This window comes from Enhydra lutris, unplaced genomic scaffold (assembly GCF_002288905.1).
Source record: "Enhydra lutris kenyoni isolate GAN:26980312 unplaced genomic scaffold, ASM228890v2 scaffoldscaffold17, whole genome shotgun sequence".
In the NCBI taxonomy this organism is placed as follows: Eukaryota; Metazoa; Chordata; class Mammalia; order Carnivora; family Mustelidae; genus Enhydra; species Enhydra lutris.
Genome location: NW_019154101.1, coordinates 39,431,132 through 39,450,285, shown reverse-complemented (window position 1 = coordinate 39,450,285; position 19,154 = coordinate 39,431,132). Strand labels below are relative to the sequence as shown.

General features: G+C 34.6%; 1 protein-coding gene across 1 annotated transcript in view; it reads right to left on the bottom strand.

The window, feature by feature from the left end:
- Nucleotides 1–19,154, bottom strand: part of LOC111147682 (androglobin) — a 164,093-nt gene that overhangs the window by 44,303 nt on the left and 100,636 nt on the right. The window contains exons 23-27 of the mRNA XM_022503902.1: nucleotides 17,844–17,937; nucleotides 14,525–14,659; nucleotides 13,867–14,020; nucleotides 10,011–10,198; nucleotides 6,000–6,184 (exon numbers count right to left, since the gene is read on the bottom strand). Of these exons, the coding sequence (XP_022359610.1) occupies nucleotides 6,000–6,184; nucleotides 10,011–10,198; nucleotides 13,867–14,020; nucleotides 14,525–14,659; nucleotides 17,844–17,937 (756 nt within the window). The remainder of the gene's footprint in view (nucleotides 1–5,999; nucleotides 6,185–10,010; nucleotides 10,199–13,866; nucleotides 14,021–14,524; nucleotides 14,660–17,843; nucleotides 17,938–19,154) is intronic.

The window sequence follows — 19,154 nt, the reverse complement described above, 5'->3', positions numbered from 1 at the left end:
AAGAGAATGAAAATGACATGACAAAAAGCCACACAGAAAGAAGAAGGCTATGTGAAGAGAGAAGCAGAGATTGCCAAAGGTGTGCCATAACAAGCCAAGAAATGTGAAGAGCCACCAAAAAATGGAAGAGGTAAAGGAGGATTCTCTTGTAGAAACTTTAATGGGACAAGAGAATCCTCCTGGCCTTGACAACGCCTTAATTTTGAGCCTGTGACTTCCAGAACTATAAGAGTATTAATTTTTGTTGGTTTAAGCCACCCAGTTTGGGGAAATTTGTTACAGGAGCCTTAGGAAACTAATACAGATATCAAGTGATCTAAAGTACACGTATTCCTAGTCCTACATGGCACTAATATAAAAACAAAATATTTAGGTATGAACTTAAGAAAATATATGTAAAGTCAATACATTGAAAGTATAGAACACTGTTGGGAGAAATTAAAGACCAATAGATTGAGAGATATACTTTGTTCATGGGACCAGCAAACTCAGTTTGTTCAGATGCCAATTCTCCCCAAGTTCAACACAATCCCAATCAAAATCTAAAGCTACAATTTTCACAAAAAGTGGTGTTGGACTAAGAGGAATATTGATTGATTGAATATCAGTTGATCAAAATAGAGTTCCAAAACAGACCCATGCACACATAGTCAATTGATTTTTGACAAAAGCGTCAAGGGAATTCAATGTGCAAAATAATGGCTTTCCAACATATAGTGTCAGAACAACTGGATATCCATATGGGAATAAATAAAACCAGATCCTCTACCTTACATTATATACAAACATTCAAGATGGGTCATAAAATTAAACACAAATGTTGAGATTATTAAATGTTTGGTATAAAATATGACATGTAATATTTATGACCTTGGATTAAAGAAAGATTTCTGAGATAATACACAAACTACACTAGTAATTTTTTTCTAAATGATGACTGACTTCATCAAAATTAAAAGCTCTTAAGAAGTTATTGCTGGGGAACCTGGGTGGCCCCGTCAGTTAAAGGTCTGCTTTCTGCTCAGGTCATGAGTCCCAAGTCCTGCATCAGGCTCCCTGTTCAGCAGAAAGCCTGCTTCTCTCTCTCACTTTGCCCCACTCCCTCTCAATCTCTCTCTCTCATTTGCTCTCACTCTATCTCAATTAAACAAATAAAATCTTTTTTTTTTTAAAGCTATTGCTAAGGAAATGAAAAGACAAGAGATCGTCTTTGCAAAGCAAATATTTGATGAAGAGTGTATCCAGGATATATAAAAAAAGACAACCCATTAAAAATATGGCCATAATGCATGAATAGATACTTCAGTCAATGAGTTATACATATGGCCAATAGGCACACATATGCCCAATAAGCTCAACATCATTAGTCAGAAAATTTAAACCACAAAGAAATAGCACTACATACCCACCAGAATGACTAAAATAAAAAACATTGGCAATAAATGTAAGCAAAAATATGGAGAAACCAGAACTCATACATTTTGCTGATGGGAGTATAAAATGATGGAGTCCCTTTGACAAATTTTTTGGCTAAGTCAAAAAAGATAAAATATACATATGTCAAGCCATGGCATGTTAATCCAACTCCTGAATATTGATTCAAGAAAAATGAAAATATTGTTAAAAAAACATGTGCAAGTATGTCTCTAACAGCTTTATCATACCCTAAAACTGGAATAAACTCATATGCCCAATAAAAGAATAAATAAAGTGTAGTATTTCCATACAATGGGATAATACTCTGCAATATAAAAGGAAATGCAGTAGCAACAATAGGAATGTATCTTAAAAACATTATCCCGAGCTTAAGATACCAGGGCCAAAAGAGTGTTTGTAGGGTTTCGTGGAGTTCTAGAACAGGTAAAATTAGTATACTGTGATGAAAATGTGAACAGTTACATCTTTGGGGAGATGGAATTGAATAGAAATGGCCTTGAGAGATCTTGTGGGTAAATAGAAATATCTATATCTTGTTAGAAGTGTGGGTCACACTAGTGTATGCACTTACCAAATTCATCAAATTAGATTTGTGCCTTTTCCTCTATATAAATTATACTTTGATTAGCAGTGAAGAATGAATGACACAAAGTCTCTACCCTTGTGAAGTATTCCTTCATTACTTCCTTCAGACATTATGTCATTCATTCAATCCATCTTTTAACCATATATAAAAAAGAAGAAAATTTTCCTTAATATATGAGAATCTATAAATCAATCAGAAAAAAAGTTAATTCTAACAGAAAAGCAAGCATAACACACAGAAAATTTTTGAAGAAGAAAATATAAAAGGAATATAAGTAAGATATATAAAATCATACATGCTTGAACATCACTAACTCTAAGAATAATATAAATTAATATTTTTAGCAGTCACATTGATAAAAGTCACGAATATGATAACTTAGAATAAAGGATAAAATAAGATAAGTTTAGGCAAACTCCATGGAGGACAATTTGGCAATATATACCAAAATTAAACTGTACATACCCTTGACCCCAGAGTTCTACATCTAAGCATTTATCCAATATATATGCATATACAAGTTCAGACAAGAATATACATGCGTTTTTTTTAAAAAAGCATTTTTTATGTAAATATAAAATTAAAGTTATCACAAATCACTATCACTAGGTGACTGACTACATTAATTATAGTATATCATCAACAAAATTGAGTCTTATACAGCCATATGAAATAAAATATTTTACTATCCCTAATCCATAGTACTTTCTCAAAGACCCAGTTTCTTAGATTGTAAAATCTGTGGAAAATTCCAAATTTAATATTAACCCTATAGCATGGGTACTGGTATAAGATTTTATTCTTAAAAACTATATGAAATAGAGGTGCCTGGGTAGCTCAGTCATTAAGCATCTGCCTTTAGCTCAGGTCGTGATCCCAGGGTCCTGGGATTGAGCCCCACATCAGGCTCTCTGCTCAGCAGGAAGCCTACTTCTCCCTCTCCCACACCCCCCTACTTGTGCTCCCTCTCTCACTGTGTCTCTTTCTGTCAAAAAACAAATAAATGAAATCTTTTAAAAAATTGTATGACATTCTTTCAAATTCTCATGAGATAAATCAAAACCTGAAGAGCCTATATTTAAGATTTTGTTACTGGGTCACTTCAGAGCCTTCTAAATCTTTGCAATGGAGTTTATTTCTTCTTTAGTACAATAGAATGTTTGCTTACAGAATAAATATTATAGTCTGCCATATCCTATTCTCCTACAAATATTATGTGCACATACACACACACATTTTTTTACATGTATATTGGGGGAGGTACTCCAGATATACAAGTCATAAAAAATTCATAAATGAATATATTTCTAAGAGAAGCAGCTAAAAAATGTTTTAAAGGAAAAAGGAATTTCAGTGTCTGCTTATGTGGTTCATAAATGCAAATTAATAGCATCCCTTTAAAAATGATAACCTGTTTAAAATCTAAATCAAGAAATAATCTAACTCACAGTAACAATTCTATAAGTATCTATGGAGATATTTTAAAATCTAATCTGTGAAACATGAAGAGTCATGAGTGAATGGAAAGAAATAGTTTTTACTTGCATATGAATTCAGTACTATAAAGGTGTCCATTCTCAAATTAATTAATCTATATAGTCAAGGCAATCAGAAGGAAAATGATATATTTTTACATGTTTGAAGGGAATCCAAAAAAATTATACTGAAGATCACAAATGTGAAAATAGAAATATCTTATAAAAGAAGAACAATCTTGGATAATGACTAATTTTGGATTAACTTCTGAATTCTGTTCCAATCACCTTTCTACTCCATTTCTGTCCCTTTCTTTGCCATAAGTAAACTCATAAAATTATTTAAATGATTATGTGTAATTTTCTTGGAAATAGTAACCTATGAAGTGAAATAATTATGACCTATGTGACAAACTATAAGCAGTGTTAGACTCTACTAATTTGAAGATTTTATTTATTTATTTGAGAGAGTGGGGAGAAAAAGAGAAAGAGCACACAAAAGTATGAGCAATGGGGAGTGGCAGAGGCAAAGGGAGAAGCAGGATCCCCACTGTACAGGGAACCTGACACAGGACTTGACCAAGGCCCCTGGGATCATGAGTTGAGCCAAAGGCAGATGCTTAACTGACTGAGCCACTCAGGTGCCCCTGACTCTACTATTTGAAACAAAGGATTTGCTGTTAATGAGTTATATAAAGAAAAAAAAAAAAAATAAGACCACAAATACCATAGGAGTGTTGGTATGCTATGCCTGCTAAAGTTTTGGAATTAAGGTATCCCTGCATGAAGCAAACTATGAAATCTGTGTAGAATAGATTAGAATGAAGAAAACAGAGCCAATTTAAAGAGTAAGAGCAGCATTCAGACTAGCAAAACTTAACAGTAGTTTGACAGTCTTAACATATCGAAGGAAAAGATATAAATAGAGTACAGGCAGATTTGAATGAAAACCACGTGTGATAATGTGAATTGAGTACTGAAAACAACCCTGGGTATCTTCAGGGATGAAGGGCAAATGATGGGAGAAAAAGGAGACAGCATCAAAAGAATTGTTTAATTTGCGATTGTACTCAAGTTCAGTCTTACTAATCTAATATAGTGCATTTTCCACGTCCCTGTGCCATTATAGTGTGAGGTCTTTAATTCTCTGGTCCTCCAAATTCTTATTCATATTAGAAGGGAATATTCCTGGGCTACAATGACAACTCACATATTGTTTCCGGGCTTAATAAGAAAAAATAAAGAGAGCCCTGCTTTAGGGGCATCTATTCTAAAAAAGACAGAAAAGAAGAAGAAAAAAAAAAGAAACATTCAAATATTATAAGATAGGTAGAAAGTCATTTTTAGTAATTTGCTTATACACTTAAGATAATCAACATAAGCACTATTGGGAATGAGAGTTCAGGAAGGATAGTGGCAACAAATTGTTATGCAAAAGTCAACTATAAGATGTAATCAATTATTTATGGATACTGGGTTGGCTCAGTCAGGTAAATGTCTGACTCTTGATTTCAGCTCAGGTCATGATCTCAAGGTTGAGATTGAGACCCATGTAGGGCTCTGCACCCAGCTGGGAGTCTGCTTGAGATTTTCTTTCTCTCTTTCCCTCTACCTGCCCCCCATATATGCAGTCTCTCTCTCTCAAATAAATCGTTTTTTTTTTAAGATTTTATGTATTTATTTGAGAGAGAGAGAGAGCATGAACAGGGTGAGGGATAGAAGGAGAACCAGACTCCCTGCTGAGCAGGGACCCTGACACAGGGCTCCATCCTGGGATCCGGGATCATGACCTGAGCCAAAAGAAGACATCCAACGGACTGAGCCACCCAGGTGCCCCAGATAAATAAATAAATCCTTAAAAAAAAAAAAAGATATAATCAATTATTTAAAAAAACATAATGGCAGAATTCAGGAAAAGCACAAGGGACTTACTGTTCTCTTATTTATAATTTTCTGTTTCAAAATTTTCTACATTGGGCAATGTATTATTTTTATGGTCAGAATCATTACAAAAATAATTGAATATGTATCTCAGTATCTCTGTCTTCCATTATTTCAGAAACAATTTTATTTTATTAATTAATAGTTCTTATGACTTATATTAAAAGTAATGATTTTAAAGGTTCTATTAATTTTTATAGATAGAGTATTTCTTAAAATAATGAATTAGGGATAAAAGAACAGTGAAAACTTCTCTCAAGGTAGTAAAAATGTTATTTCTTAATCAGAATTCTAAGAAGGTATATATAAGAAAGTCTTTAAAGTAGAATTTTAACTATCTACTGATCTTCAGAGACTAATCTGACACACAAATGAAAGTTTTAAAAAATATTTTACTATTTAAAAAATAGTAACAAGTTTTACAGATATATTTACAGATATAAATAATAGCTTCTTTCCTATTTTACCTTAAATAAAATAATTTAAAATCAGTTGCATACACAAAAATACTTATTTACAGATCTAAATAACACATTTAAAAAGGCAAGAGACACACTTACACTGAGAGCTCACAACTTTTTCACTCCCTAAGAAGTTGATTGCTGGGATTATAGCATGGCCTTTCCCAGTGGAGCTGACAATAATTTCCTCATTTTCTAAGATCTGTAGCTTGATGAATACATCTGGTTTAGACGTGCGTACCTGTATTGTAACAGGATGCGGTAAAGCAACTTTAATGGAATACCTATAAAGGAAAACATTTGACTTATAAGCAGTTTGTTGATCTTTCCCTCATGTCAGTAGAGGAAACTGTATAATTTGCTAATACGGTAATCTAAAATAAATCCGTTGTGTAAAATTGACCCGAATCCTGGAAACGTTATTGCTATTATAGACTGTAACAAAAGATCTCAATACGCTATAGTAAAATGAAATAGCATAGGACATTTATTATCATCAGATCCCAAGCAGGAAATATAACTTATTTTTAGATACGATAAACACTTATAAAACATGAAAGATCTGCGAACTACGGACACACCAAAACTTCCTGTTATACCTTCCTCTCCAGTTGGATAACTGACAGCATTCTTCAAAGCTCACTGTTTATCACGTTTTCTTTGATTCATAAAAATACAGAGAAGTCAAAATTAGTATCCACCACTTGTACTCTCAACCTTTACCATTACAAATTGGAAACCTTTTACAAAAAGACAAAATGTACAGTATAGCACCATCCCAACCCTTCTCTTGACACAACTGAAGACATTTTGTTCTGTTTCATTTTTTATCTTGTTGGAGTTCTTTTTCCTAGTTTAGGTGAATCTTCACAAATGCTCAGGACCTTATAAACTCTCAACTGCTCTAGAAATTTGCTTTTCTGAATCTCGTCTTTCTCCTGTATCTTAAATCTCCCCTTCTTTTCTTCTCCTTGCCATCAGTTTTTGTACATGTAAAGGTCTCACCCATCTTTTAACAAAAAACCAAAGCAAAACAAACCAAAAACACAAACAAACAAACCTTCAACACACCCTGAGGTACAGCCTCTGCTGATTTTTTCACTCCTCCCCAGCTTGACATCAAAGGAGAGTTGTTGATTGTCACTGTCCACAACCCCATCTCTTCCTATTGGCTCTCGATATTCTACTCAGTCCCCAATAGAAGTGCTAACCTTGCTCTTGCAAATTTCAGCAGCTTGTTGCCACCCTGTAGAAATTTCAATTCTCATCTTTCTGGACTTCTCAGGAGAATTTGACAAGGTTGAGTCAACCCTCACTTACTCTTCTTCAAAAACTCTTCTCTTACAAGTGTAGCTCCTTCTGTACCTCCTATTTTGGTGTTGCTGTTTTTTAGACTTCTCCCCCCATTGACATTCCTGTAAGTATCAGAGAATCTTAAATGTTCTGTCCAAGTCTGACTGTTATGGGGCAAACTTCCCTGGGCATTTCCATGGACAGAAACAGAATAATAGTTCTCAGATTTGTGCCTCCAGCCCCACTCCTTATGCAATATCACCTGGACATTTTACTGACCTACCCATAATTAACATCTAAAAATGAACTAATTATCTTCCTATTGCCCAACCTGCAAATGGGGTTTTCTCCTTATAACCACTAAGTAAAGGACACTTAGTGTCCCCTGATCCCAAGTCAGATCCCAGGAGTCCCAACCAATCAGGACTGTCAATTTGACCTCCTCATGTCTTAAAACCCTTTCTCTTCTCTCCAGATCCACTGTCACTGCCTAGTATGGTTTCATTTGTGCCCTGCCATAAATGCTATGTTGGAGTCCAGGACCTAGAGTATCTGCAGTACCACACAATGTCACCTTTTTTGGACATTTCTTTCTGAGGGAATCAAGTTCACATGAGGTCATTAGGGTGGGCCTTAATCCAATATAACTGATGGATGTCCTTATGAGACAGGAAATTTGGAAACAGAGACACAGGGCGAATGCCAAGTAAAGATGAATACAAAGACCATGGTGGTAAGTATATGTCAAAGAACACCAAGGATTATCAGAAACCTCCAGAGGCTAGGAGAAAGCATGGAATAGCTTGTCCCTCACAGCACTCAGTAGGCACCATCCCTGCTGATACTTTGATTTCAGTCTTCTGGCATCCAAAACCGGGAGACTATGAAACAATTGATTTCAGTTATTGAAGCCACCTACTTTGCCACTTTGTGGAATTTTGTTATGGTAGCACTAGCAAACGACTCCACTGACAGGCTCCAGGTTGTCATCAGAACACACCTGGGTTATTTCAAAGCTTCTTCCTGTCTGGTTCCTCTGTCTCCAGTTACGCTGCCCTTTGTCCAGTCAACACACTGCAGTCTTTTGAATTTTTCATTCTTCCATATTCTGTACTTTTTATGATTATATATAATTTCACAATAATATGGTTCTAACAACATTTCTGCTCTTAGAAATTATATTTAAAATATGTATTTTTTCAATCCATGCTTTGCAGGCATAGTGTCTCAACACAAGTCTATTGTGGCCATTTCTCTTAAAACTCCTCAAAGCATGTTTTGCCTCTCAGATAAAGTCTTAATCTCTTGCTTTATGAGGCTCTTCAGGAAAGGGTTCTGCCTGCCTCTCTGCCCTTACCCTTGCCAGAGCCCCCTAAAGCCCCACTTTGCAAACAAACGTCTTCAGTTCCCTGAGAAGGTCATACACTTCTTAATTTCTGAACTATCACATTTGCTCATGAAGCAGTTCCCTCCTCACCTTGCCCCCCACTAAGCTTCACAGCTTTAGGACCAGCTTCTAGGACTAATTTAGATATTGGGTTAAATATCACTCATTAGCCTGTTAATGATACTGCAGTGTGATACAGTGGCCTCCTGCCAGAGTAGTTAAACTATCTTATCACAGTTGTAATTTTTTATTGCTTGTATGTTTCCCTCCTACTTTTTTTCCTTTTTTCCCTTGCTTTCTTTCTAATAGCCAATGTGCAGATAAATGACAAGAGGCAGACAAATTAAAAAGAGAGGAGAAGTGACTTGGGGGAAATCGGAGGAGGAGACAAACCATGAGAGACTGTGGACTCTGAGAAACAAACTGAGGGTTTTTGAGAGGAGGAGAGTGGGGGTTGGGTGAGCGTGGTGGTGGAGATTATGGAGGGCACGTATTGCATGGAGCACTGGGTGTGGCGCATAAACAATGAACCTTGGAACACTGAGAAATAAAATAAAATTTAAAAAAAGAGAATTTTCTGCCCCAGCTATTAGCCCCAGTTCATATATTTTCTTTCAGTATTTTCTCTAAACTTTTACCTACATATAAAATATATAAACAAATATAAAAACAAAAACAAATGTTGGGTATATACTGTATATATTGACAGAGAGAGACATAGAGAGAGAGGGAACACAAGCAGGAGGATTGGCAAAAGGAGAAGAGGGGAAAACTAGCCAGAATGCAGAAAATTATATTTGTACATATATTGTCAAATAGACTTAGGTGTTTCTTTAGAAAACAAATTTACCAATATATATGGAATCTTTAAAACATATAATCTCTTTAAAATAATAAATCTTTAGACAATAATCAAGAATTTACTTTAATATTTACAATAAAGTACACCTATCAAATCTCTATTAATACTACAGTAAAAGTAGAAATGGGAAGTTTGTAACAAAAAATAATCAGTAAATTGTTGTATTTTCCTACAAATGATTACCACGTAATTATGAAAAGAGTTCACAAAATGCCTTAACGGCACTGGGAAATGTACACACCATAATGTTAAGTAAAAAGGTCAGATTATAAAACTAATTATGTTATGATTTCAATAATGTTAATCTGTGACTAGGAAAAAACACCATAAGAAAATATAACAAGATACTAACAGTGATTGTTTCTAGGTTGTTTGATTACAGGTGACCCTTACTTCCTCAATAATATAGTCATATATTAATAGTTAAGTGTGGTCAAACCCTGAGCCCTGTGCGTTATCTAGAGGTCCAACCTCTGTAGACACAGTTAGTGAAGGACAACGTGTTAGCACCCAACTGGTGACAAAAAATGCCAATTTGGGGCATTTCCCTTCTGTCATATACTTATACCTGAATAAAATTTTCTTATCATTGGGTATGTAGTAATCTCTGATTTCCTTTATAGTAAAAGTGTTGCATGGAGACTCTCGAGATAGGCATGGGAGTGGATTACAGGACCCAATGATGCGCAGTTTCCACCGTGAGGATGGTACGTATGTGTCACCAGTAAATGCTTCAGCCACAAATGTGTAGCCTTTCTAGAGGAAAGAGAATTAGACAGAAGTAAGGCTTACTGTTACTGATCTCTCAAAGGTACAACACATGGCTTCACAGTAGTAAAATGCTTTATTATCTTGATATACATGAAAATCCCAAGATTTCTTGATAAAAGAAAATCATTAGCATTACATTTCGGAAATTCCTCATAGAGGATCTTACACGTTTTCATAGAAAATTAGTAACTCTAACACTTTTGTTTGTGTGGTTCTCAAGCTATAACACAAAGTGTGTAACTCTGACATATGATAGTTAAATTTTCTTCCAATTCTGCTAATGTTGGCTAAGGTAGATTTTTATCACTGCATCACCCTGCAGTAGCTCAATAACTTCCTAAGAAATGTCCCTGTTTTTTAAATATAAGATGAGAAGAACAGAAGCATTTATGGAAATGTAATTCCCTCAGGATGACAACTGACAGATAAAGCTATCAAGTTAACAACAGATCTGGTTCCAGGGAACCCATATAGGAGTATGGAGATGAACTCTTTAGGTTGGGGAAAAGAAGCAGCTAAGTAACCTGGGATAATATCATAGTGGGTAATAACTTGGTTCTATATAATTGGATATCCATCTGGCAAAAATGTCAGTGAAGCAAGAGCATGATATCATAATGAGATACAAAAGTTCAAAGTAATTCTGAGTTTGTAATTCCAGACACTTCTAATAAGGAAGAAAAATACAGATTTGTATTCCAGTCAATTCTGATGCAAAGGAAACTCTCTGATGTGTTTAGATTTCCAGAAATAAAAAGTAAAAATATATAAGACAGAATGAATTCAACACATTGCAATAAACATCTAAGAAAATTACCCAGAATTTCAATACCCATAATGAGATGAGAATTACAGCACCAATAAAGACCTTTTAACATTATTTTTGGGGAAGGAAATAAAGGAAGATAAATTCATATATGCTAAAGTATTTTTACTTGCATAATGCACAGATTTATTGCAATTCTCATTATTTTTTGAGCTTGTGGTACTAATGCATTCAGAAGCAAAATAAAATGACATGACTCTGATTTTGTGTTTGTCTAGGCTCCGAGAAAAAGTTTGAGAGGGAAAAAAAGTGTTATAAAATGGTGGGATAGCTATCGATAAGTGAAAGTCTAAAGCTAAACCAGGGATAGAGTTTTAAGAGAGAACCTGACTATTCTAAACAACTGCAAGGCTCCTGAGTAATTTATTCCTGAATACTTACATATTTGCAAAAGACACATATAATAAAGGACTGTTACCCAAAATATGCAAAAACTCCTAAAACTCAACAATAAGAAAACAAAAAACCTAGTTAAAACTTTTAACAGACTTCTCACCAGAAAAGATATACAGACAGCAAATAGGCAGACAAAAAGATGTTTCATATTGTATATTATCAGAGAAACTCAAACCACCATGAGATACAACTACATTCCTATTAGAATAGCCCCAATCTGTAACACTGGAAATACCGAATGCTAATGAGGATACAGAGCATCAGGAACTCTCATTCACTGCTGGTTGGAATGAAAAATGGTACAGACACTTTGAAGGACAGTTTGGTGGTTTCTTACAAAACTACACATATTCTTATTATACAGTCCAGCAACAGTGCTCCTTGGTATTTATGTCAAAAATTTATGTCCGCACAAAAACTTGCACACAGACATTTGTAGGTGCTTTGTTCATAATTACCATGACTTGGAAGCAACCAAGATGTCCTTCGGTAGGTGAATAGGCAGATGAACTTTGATACAAGCAGCAGTGGAATATTATTATTAAAAAGAAATGAGCTATTAAGCCACAAATAGACATGGAAAAATCTTAAATGTATGTTTTTTAGTGAAAGAAACCAATCTGAAAAGATTACACACTATATGATTCCAACTTTACCACATTCTGGAAAAGACAAAACTATGGAGACACACAAAAGGTCAGGGGGAGGGGGAGGAGGAATACATAGGTGGATCACAGAGGATTTTTTTTTTTTTACTCTTATAAGCACATTTCTTTTTTCTTTTTAATTTTTTATTAACATATAATGTATGATTAGCCCCAGGGGTACAGGTCTGTGAATCACCAAGTTTACACACTTCACAGCACTCACCATAGCACATACCTTTCCCAATGTCCATAACCCAACCACCCTCTCCCTAGCTCCCTCCCCTCCGGCAACCCTCAGTTTGTTTTGTGAGATTAAGAGTCCACAGAGGATTTTTTAGGACTATAAAAACACTCTTTATGATACCATGATAACAGACACATGTCATTTTACATCCATCCAAACCCATAGCATGTACACCACCAACAGTGAACCATAATATAAACTATGGACTTTGGGGGATTATAATGTTTCAAGGTAGGATGATCAACATAATAAGTGTGCCACTCTGGTGGGGCTTGTCAATAACGGTAGAGGCTGTGCACATGTGGGAGCAGGGTGTATATGGGAAATCTCTGTATTTTCCTCCCAGTTTTGCTGCGAAGCTAAAACTGCTCTCATTTATTGCTACTAAGAGTTGCAATGAAGTCTTAAAACTCTTCGAAGGCTTTTTTTTTTTTTTTAAGAAGATTTTCTTTATTTGAGAGAGAGATAGCACAAACAGAGGGAGCAGCAGGCAGAGGGAGAGGGAGAAGCAGGCTTTCTACAGAGCAGGAAGCTCAACGTGGGGCTGGCTCCCATGACCCTAAGCCAAAAGCAGAGGCTTAACTGACTGAGTCATCCAGGTGTCCCAAAACCCCTCTAAGCCTTAAAAAAATTTTAAATTTCAATTTTAAAAAACCTCTTAAGCAACTCAAAAGAGCAATTGGGTTTTTTGTGGAGTTAATGTTTTTAAAAATTTATCATTCATTCCTATAAACCAGTATTTATTAGATAAGTATGTCTTAATGTGTGCAAAGTAATACACAGAATCATGGGCTGAAATGAACTTTGAAAATCAATTACAACCATAGCTCAAAGAGAAAAATGAAAAGATTCAAAGCCATATAGGTAAAGAATGAAAGAGTGAAATCAGAGCCAAAACAAATCTCCCAGTTTCCAGTGTGGGTGTATACACCCTTTTGTTATGCTTCCCCTCTTAGAGGAAATAATCAAAAACACAAATTTGAGATACAAATATAAAGGCAACATGATTTGAGAGGGATCATCAGAAATCAAGGTCTATCATGCTTCAGGAATAATGCACCAAGTGTTTTTTAAGGAATCTGTGTAGCCCTAGAAAAGACTGGGGGTAGTGGGTGACCAGTGCCCATGTAAGCACAATCTTCTGAAATATTTAGGGATGGAATAAAAACCCAGTGGGAAACTGAGACAACCAGCTAATTTGATTGAAGAATTGGACTAAATCAGTACACCTTCACCTCCATTTCCATTTTAAGGATTTGTATGATTTTATGATTTTAATAGGAATTTCCAATGCTTTCCTTTTGTCATATTTTCTTCACAGAGAAAGAAAAAAAAGAGCTGAGAGATGAATGTTCTAGCACTCAAATTAAGTACCTTGGGCTGTCAGATAAATGGGACTTCTACAGAAGAAGACCAGGACCCTATTCCTCTGTTAAATAGGTTGAAAATCACATCCGCTCTACCTGCTCCTGGACTCTTACGAAGGTGCTGGCTTCTCACTGCCAATCTAACATATGGGGAGAATAAACTTTACACATACCTTATTCTTGGTATAATGATAAGGCACCACTCTTTGGAATACCTTTGGCACTTGTTCCATTGTGTCATTATTAACAACGTGGAGCATGCAGACTGGAAGTGTAGTATATACTTTGGGAACCAAAATCATATCTTGAGGAACCAAAAATGTTTCTCTGTAATTAAAAAGAATGAACTTCATCTTGAGGTGAATCATAAAGAAAGTTTGAAATTTGGTTTCGGCAAGAAAGAGAAAAGTCTAAAATTTCAAATAACTACACGGTATACACATTGTTTTTTTAATTATTAGTATACTATTTTGTAATATAAATGCAAGCCCTTTAAGAAATCCCATTTTATAAGTAATTCATGACTTTTACCTAATATGATATTGCTTGAAAATTAAATAATTTCTTTCTATACTGGTAACACATCAATTTATTTTGTTTATTATACTCATAAAAATACTAATAAGTTTCACATTCTTCATATTTTATTTAAAGAAATATGGATAAAATTCCTATAATATCTCATTTATGCATAACAGATGGGGAAGAAGTGTTAAGTTGTGAAAATCTGTAAATTCATATTTTCACTACTACCATAAATAAAACTCTACACATATGACTATTGCATGCTATTTAAAGATGACATCAGATACGGATTTATGATAGCCTCACCTGAATACTATAAACCAACTATTTGGTAGCTGGTCTGCATAAGTCACAGTATAGTCAGCAAAAACAATCTTAGTTTCCTCATCTTGATAGCATGGATAAGATTCAATAGACTTGCACTTGCTTTTAAACATTAGTCTAGAAATGTAAAAATAAATGAAGTTCCAATGACAAAGGCAACTTTTAAAATAAGTTTTTATTTACAAAAAAAGAAGTAGGCAAAAATAACACAAGTATCACAGTCTGTTGTTGGCTGGATTGAGTCCTTGATCAAAGGCTATGGAATTCATAGTGGATGGCACTCAGTTCAGGGAGCCCATTGCAGGTCAACCATGAAAGATATCTCTCAAAGGTCTTTAAAGTTATCTGAAGTTCTTAATCAAAGGGGAACTTAATTCATGATCAAGAAAGTAATTACAGTTTAGAGGTGGGAAATCAGCACCAAAGCTCAAACTACAAGGATAGGAAAACAGGAAGAGGCAAAGTAGCAATGAATCTGGGTGAGGTCCACTCAAGGTCTGGAATTGTCGTGGGAATTGATAGTAGAATAGAGTTTAAAGTAAGGAATGGATTTGTAAAAAAGGATTAAAACAAAAAACTAAGGCCATGATTGAGGGGAGAATGTCAGTTTTCCTTCTGCATGATTTCTGGCCCATAAGAGAGTGTTATGTGCAACTGGTTAAAAGAATTATGGAGTGAAATTTCTCCGTGTTTGCCCCTGGAAGGCTGTGGCATATTTCAGAGCATGATGGAAGTCATGTGAGAGAGACTCTAGGTTCTTTTCCTTCCATGGCCAGGAACTGGATCTAGCTTCAGTAGCACCAGCAATCTAGGGTCTTTTGTATAACGTCTATGGGAATTAGCTGGGATGGAAGCCATAATGGCCATAGAAAATTGTTCTGTATTAGAGGTCTGTATAGATTTCAATTTCCCCCATGTTTAAAATTTTGATATTTGGTTCATCATGATTTTTTTCATTATTTTTAAGGTTATTTTACATTTTGATATATTTTCATATATAATTTTTTATTTGTCTGTTGCTTATAAGTAGAAATCCACTTGTTATTTTATATTGACCTTGTCTCCAGCAACTTTTCTTAATTCTCTTATTAACTCTAATAATTTTTCTGCATATTTTAAAATATTTTCTACTTATACACTCATATTGTCTGTAAACAGTGGTGGTTTTATTTTTCCCTTCAAATCCTAATGACTTTTATTTTGTTTTATTGACACTTTGTCTCAAAATTATTCCAGGGTTATTGTGAATGGAACTTATCAGGCAGACATTTTTGTCTCATTTCTAAACCCAGGAAAATGCTTTCAAAATTTCACCACTAATCATGTTTGTAGTTAAGTCTTGAAAATACCAGATACCAATAACGTATTAATGAAAGACTTCTCTAAAACTCCAAGTTTTCTAAAAACAAAAGAAAATAAATAATTTTGAATTAATGTTAAATCCTATCAAATGTTTTTACTGAATCTATCTGGAGGATTAAATCATTTTTGCTTTTCTGTTATTATACTGACTTAAAATGATAAATTTTCTAACCTTAAACCAACATTATATCTCTGGGAATGAGAGGCCCATTGAATTATAAGGCATTTTCCTTTTTATTTAATTCTAATGTTAATTTTTGAATGTTTTATTACATATTTTTTGCATCTATTCAAAGGGTGATTGGTTTGCAATTTGAAGAAGGTGATTGGTTTGCAATTTCATTTTTTTACTGACCTTGTTGAATTTTTTAAATCAAGATTATGAATTGGTTAGTGTTTCTTCTTTTTCTGTTCTCTAGAAGATTTGTGAGATTAATCTTATTTCTTCCTAAATTCATTAGTATATTGCTAGAAAGGGTATCATGCATTCCTCCTCTGTTAGCATTTCATCTAAATTATTACTTTTACCATTTCTGCATAATGCTATAACCTTAGAACTCTTTAAAAACTTATACCTAACATCTACTTTTTTCATTGCTTTAGGTCATGAATTTACTTTTGTATATAGCTATTTGTTGATTCCCCTTTGAAGATAATATGCATTATTTTTCTGGCTGATTTGAAGGTTTTTCTTTTGGTCTTTTTTTTTTTTTTTTTTTTCAGTAGTTTGACTGCAGTGAGTCGAGGAATACTTTTCTTTGTAACCTTTCTGCATGGAGTTGGCTTGCAGTCTCCTGAGAACATGAGTTGATACGTTTTACCAGTTTTGGAAAGTTCTCAGTTATTATCTTTTTATAGTCCAGAGCTATAGTGATGATATTTGGACTTTTTGAGCATATTCCATATGTCCCTTATGCTCCTTTCTTACTTCCCATTCATTTTCTCCTAGGTTTCAGTTTGGATACTTTTCTATTGACCTATCTCCAAGTTCACCAATCTTCTTCTGTTCTGACTAATCTGCTGTTAAATCTACAAGTAAATCTTTAATATAGTTGTTAAAATCATCATTTATGTAATTTCCATTTGACTCTGCTTTATTCATCTAAAATTTTGATCCAATTCTTCTTACTCTTTATTTTCTTTGGCATTACCAATACAATCAGGTTTTGAGATTTTGCTTGCTAACTCCAACATCACCAGAGGCTTTGCTTCTTTTATATATGTCTGTATGTGCATATAGATAGATAGATAGATAGATATACACATATATATATAAGTAATTTATAATTTATAATATCTTAGTTTTGTTCAAGTTATCCTGTTGCTCAGATATGGTTTGTGGCTACAGTACAGTTTTGCTGAGGCTCAGTCTACTTCCAGTTTACCCGTTTCTAGATTGTTACTGTTCAGAGATTTCAACTGACAATTTTTTATTTATTTATTTGACAGACAGAGATCATAAGTAGACAGAGAGGCAGGCAGAGAGAGAGAGTGGAGGAAGCAGGCTCCCTGCTGAGCAGAGAGCCCGATGCAGGGCTGGATCCCAGGACCCTGGGATCATGACCTGAGCCGAAGGCAGAGGCTTTAACCCACTGAACCACCCAGGCGCCCCTCAACTGACAAGTTTAATTATTTGCTGGAGTCCCCTCCCCTAGTAGGTCCTCAACTCTGACTGTGGTCACATCAGTACCATAAGACTTCAGGCAACTTTGCTCTGCTTCTCAGAGGTTTTCTGTTTAGAACCTTAGTTAAGTATAATTACAATAAATCAAAAGCAACAAGTACCATAGGAATGCTTCAGATAAAATATTGTGGAAGTTCGGAAGAAGTGGTTTCTCACTGTGGTGATTAGGAACACTCAATGAACATGTTAGCACTTGAACAGGAACTTGAAGGATACCAAGATACTATAATAAGAAACTTCATTATACTGCTTTACCTTAAGAGAGAAACTGCATACTGTTCTATATTCGGTTCCAATATACTCCAAACTTTTTGAAGAGTATCTGCAACACTGGCATTTTCTATTGTATCTAAAAATAGTAATTAAAAATAGCAACATAAAAACTGCAAGATGCCTGAAAGATCATCTTGTTCAAAGCTCTCCTTTTACAGATAAAGAAGCTGAAATTTACAAGGTGGTATCCAAAGCCACAGGCTTTATTAGCAGCAAAATTTTGCTAAAATATAAAGTTATAAACTTCCAGTCAACAGCTCTGCTCATCAATTTGTGCTGTTTCCCTTCATCTTCAGTTTAAAAATCACAGTGTTCCTTGATCTAATTGAAGAGTCTCATCAAAGAGTTTACATGAGGAGATCTTTTGTCACCAAAAGTTCCTTATGAAAGTTTTTAACGACAGAAAAAAAAATTCATCCAATTTTTCTAAAAAACAATGGCTAATGGGATCCCACCTAAAGCTCAATCCCATAATCCGCATTTGTTCCAGAGTAAATGAAAACGGTAAGAAAAATGCAAATACATACTAGCTGGCTCAAATTTAACATGTCAGAAACTGACTTTTCCCCAAATTATCCTATTGTAATTTCTTCATAACACTTACTAGCATCTGAAATTGATATCTTAATATATTTACTTGTCTATTGTATGTCTATCACCACTAGAACACAAGATTCATCAAAGCAGAAACTGTCAGTTTACCTGACTTCAACAGAGTCAGAATTTAGAACAGTGCTGTGCACACAATACATAAGCCTTAAGTGAAAGAAATGCATATATTATTAATTATTAAAACATTATTAAGTTGTTCAAGTTTTTATGTCTCAAAAGAGAAAGAAAGTCATTGTTTAAATATAATTTTTACAGCATATGTGGACAAAAGATATATTTTACTATATATTTAATATGATAAATCTATCTTTACTTTTTCTAATAGAATAATAGCAAAATCAAGCAACAGTAACATTTTTCTCACACACAATTATACAATATAGTTAATTAACTTTACATTTGTGTATCTGTAGTTTTCCCTGCTGAGATGGACATTTTGATTATTCCCATTAAATACTTCAAATAAAGACACTTTACAACAAAATGTTTCAGTACATTCAAAGAATTCTACTGGATGGTGCATCTGGGTGTCTCAGTCAGTTAAATGTCTGCCTTCAGCTCAGGTCATGATCTCAGAGTCCCCAGATGGAGCCCAGAGTTGGGCTCCCTGCTCAGGGGATTGTCTGCTCCTCCCTCTCCCTTTCCCCTGACTTGTGCATTTGCAAGCGCTCTCTCTCTCTC